The 3,867-nt window shown below is 42.8% G+C and overlaps 1 protein-coding gene across 1 annotated transcript in view; it reads left to right on the forward strand.

The window, feature by feature from the left end:
- Nucleotides 1–2,415: 2,415 nt before the first annotated feature.
- PLCXD2 (phosphatidylinositol specific phospholipase C X domain containing 2) overlaps nucleotides 2,416–3,867 on the forward strand; it is a 100,072-nt gene continuing 98,620 nt past the window's right edge. Inside the window, exon 1 of the mRNA XM_027865789.1 lies at nucleotides 2,416–2,578. Coding sequence (XP_027721590.1) covers nucleotides 2,419–2,578 — 160 coding nt within the window. The 5' untranslated portion in view covers nucleotides 2,416–2,418. The remainder of the gene's footprint in view (nucleotides 2,579–3,867) is intronic.

Raw genomic sequence — 3,867 nt, forward strand, 5'->3', positions numbered from 1 at the left:
GGCCAGAGCTCTATCCACTATGACACCTAACTGCCCCCTCCTTTTTTTTTAAAGAGAAGAAAATAAGACCTTTCTCCCTGGGTCACCCTGACCCACCACATCAGGAAAGATAGCTATTACCTGAATGATTGAGATGAGAATTTAAATTTGATCTACTATCTAATAGTATCACTGTTGAGGTAAGGAGTGGATACCTTGGCTTCCCTGTTTTGTTTTGTTTTTCTTCTTAGATAAATCTAAGATTGGGAATGGGAAGAAAGGAAAATGTTAGTTCTGCAGAGGCCTTTTAACTGCCTCAGTCTGAAGTCTTCAGCTTGAGTTTATAAACAGCCATGTATTTGAGCCTATAGATTCTGTTCTTTTCTTCAAAGACTTTCCCAGAAAGAGGAGAAAACAGAGGCAAAGAAGTGAATATTTAACAGTAGAATTTAAGCTGTAACACAGGGTGTTTTGCCCTTTGAGAAACTTTCATGCACGGTGAGATTTGAAGATTTGTTGAAGAAAATGTGGAAAAATTTGAGTTCATGAGAAAGTAAGAAAGGACACATGTCAAAAACCAATCCTACAAGATTTTTTCCTGTTTTAGTAATTTTTTTCCCTTGGGGCAAGGATGTATGTGCTAGAGCCAACTCATACAGGCTGATGAGAGCTGATGGTTGAATTTTCAGTATGAATATTTATACATCAGAAATTAGCAAATGCTACAAATCAGGGTTTGATTTATTGTCCTGTTGATTGTCTAGACTTAAGAAACCGATAGAGAAAATATTAACAATGCAGATTATAAGCATGACAAAGAGCCAGATATTAAACATTCACTATCAAATCACGTCTGATGGGAGAAAAAAAATAATATTTATCCAACTCCTATATCAAGGTGTGTATACCTAAAAACAACTATCCCAAGGATAGCTTCCTAAAGAGTGCTGTCCTCTTATTGAAGTAGGAAACCTTTGTTTTCACAAGGATGAATGTCATTTAGAATTCAATACCTTCCCTGACCTTTGCCCATTGCCTGCCTTCATTCTTTTTGCCAACAGGGCCATAACCTCGGCTACATAGGACCAGGTTGAATAATACTCTATGCAGTGCCTTAGGATGATGGATTGAGAGTTGTAAGGAGCCTTTGAGATCATCCGACTACGTCATTTTATAATGCAAGAAGCTGAGGACAAAAATAGGAAAATGATTTACCCGGGGCCATGATTGTAGTAAGTAGGAGAAGCAGGATTTGAACACAATAGGTCATTTGACTCCAGGGCCAGTGTTCTTTTCCCCTTAACTTTTTTTTTTTGAATGAGTGAAATAGGTAAAATGAACTGTTTAAAACAAATGATGAAGGTCAGATCTGAAAGATAAAAGGAGGGGTGTTGTCACAAAAGGGCAAAATAGAGCAAAAAATAAAGGGGAGAAGGGAGGACTTGGAGAAGTGGGAATGAGGAGGACTGTTGCCTGGCAGCTGGCATTGCCTTGGTGATGGGATGGGTCATGTGCTGATTATGTGCACTTGAGCACCTCAGGTGTTTTGTTTTGAAGTGTCAACTGGTAGTGTCACCTCCTCCATCCAACTGAGGCTCCCTGAAAAACTTCAGCTTACTAATCCTAGAAGCATTGGGGGGAAGTAGTGAATGGCACTGTCAGGACTGAAGATCTCTACTTTTTTTAGACTTACCGATGAGCAAATGAATTCAAAAGTCACTTTTCTATAGAAGTACCATGCTTATTCTTGATCAGAAGAAATACTTTTGTTGAATAGAGAACACTGAATAAAGAAACCTGGCTCTTGTGGCTAGGGAGCTCTGGCATTTTGTGTTACATTCTATACTCAGCTGTCATCTATGTCAAGGTCGGTACCAGGGGTCACTCATCTGTGTGATTTTGGGCAAGTCATTTTACCTCTCTGGGCCTCAGTTTCCACATCTGTAAAATGAGGCAATTGAACTAGTTTATTTCCAAATTCCATTCTAGCCCTAAATTCTATTATCTTACTGTTAACTCTTAGACATTCATTTCACCTGTAAAATGAACCTGTAATAATACCTTGTTCTACATACCCCACAGAGTTGCTATGAGGTTCCTCAGTCTAGAGCTGCATAGGACCTTAGACATCAGTCTCCTCTTTTCGCAAATGAGGAAACTGAAGGTTGCAGTGCCTTGCCCAAGGTAACACAGGTAATGTCACTATCAATGGCAGACCAGGGCCATTCGAACTCGTTTAGCAAATCCAGGTTCAGCGTTCCAAATTCAGTGTTCTTCCTACTGCATCACACAAATAAGATAATGTGCCTGAAATCACTCTGAAATCAGTAAACCTTGATACCTATGTAAAGGATTATTATATCCCTCCTCTGTAAATTAGAAACGAAAGAGCTCGAATGCTGCTGCGTACTGTGACTGTGAACAAGAAAACTAACAGAAATGTTAGTATTTAGGAAAGCAAAGAAGAAATTCAGAATGGAGACCATATGCTCCCCCAACTCAGGAGGGACAAAGACCGCGGAAGTCTGCAATGCCGACTGGATGGGCTCGCTCCCCCGTCGCCTCAGCACACTCCCCCTTTCCAATCTGGCTATCCCAGGTATTCTTCTAATTTCCTACTTATTCCTAGGATGTATTTGTGCCTTTGCAATATTTGGGAGTTTGGCTAGGTTTTTTCCTATCATGTAAAGAAAAAAAACATAATTTAATTGCCTGAACTTAATTGGGTAATGTCTGTCAACAACGGGCTGCAGAATTCCAAGCCATCTTTATTGTCGGTGCTAATATCCAAGCAGACGTGACTCTCTTAGCTCAGTCCCCAATTTGCCTAAAATCCAAGATCCACTTCCGTGTATGATGTCTTGGCTATGAGAGCAATGGGGTGGAGTAGGGGTGGGGTGTAAAATACCATTGATGCTGGAGCTTTACAGAAATATTCCTGGTCATCTTGAACATTCAACTGTTGACAGCACGTAAGACTAAGAGGAAGAAGCTTTGGGTATGAAATAGCAAGTAAACAGCTTCTCAATTTGGCGCAACCTCAACCCAACTGGTCCGTGAAAAGGGGAAAGAAAGGGGGAAAGAGGGAGGAGCCAGGCGATTGAAGTGACAGACAGCCCAAGAGGAAGCCAGCCAATCGCAGCTCCCTTTGGCATGGACCAATCGCTGCCTGACTTGCCATGCAAATCTGCCCTGCAGTGAAGCAGGCAGAAAATGGGGCTGGGTGTAGTAAGGGAGGGGCTGCTGGGGAATTGGTTTACTGTCTATGACACTCTTGGAATCCTTTCAGGAAGCTGCAGCACGGGGTTGGGGGGAATTCTTCAAGGAGTAGCTGTGAGAATGATTTGCGGGCAGGGAGAACAGATGTAGCAGCCGTCTAGTGGCACATTCACGAGTATACATCAAGCTGCATATGGTGCCCGCACACCCGGGTATACGGATAATGCATATGCTGCCTGTGCACCTGCCCGGTGCGTGCCTCTGGGTGAAGGTGCTCCTTGGGCAATTATTTGCTCAGGCCTACCTTCCCCTGCTTGTGAGGGCATGTAAGAAGTTTAACCAAGCTGGAGCTGAGAAGATTAAGTCCCTGGAGCGTCTGGGCTAGAATAGAAAGGACAGGGGATTTCGGAGCCTGAGCGCTGGGAGCCACAGATTCCCACCCCACTAGTTCTAACTAGAAGGGCATTTTTTGAAGGCTGGGATGACAAAGAAGAGTGACCCTGAAATAACTACAAGCTTGGGGCGATGCTCACTGAGTGAGTGACTGAGGGGTGAGAACAGATGATTTGTTGATGACAGGAATGTTAGTATTTAGGAAAGCAAGGAAGAAATTCAGAATGGGGACCATATGCTCCCCCAACTCAGGAGGGACAAAGACCGCGGAAGTCT

This window comes from Vombatus ursinus, unplaced genomic scaffold, assembly GCF_900497805.2.
Source record: "Vombatus ursinus unplaced genomic scaffold, bare-nosed wombat genome assembly UNPS02001419.1, whole genome shotgun sequence".
Lineage (NCBI taxonomy): Eukaryota > Metazoa > Chordata > Mammalia > Diprotodontia > Vombatidae > Vombatus > Vombatus ursinus.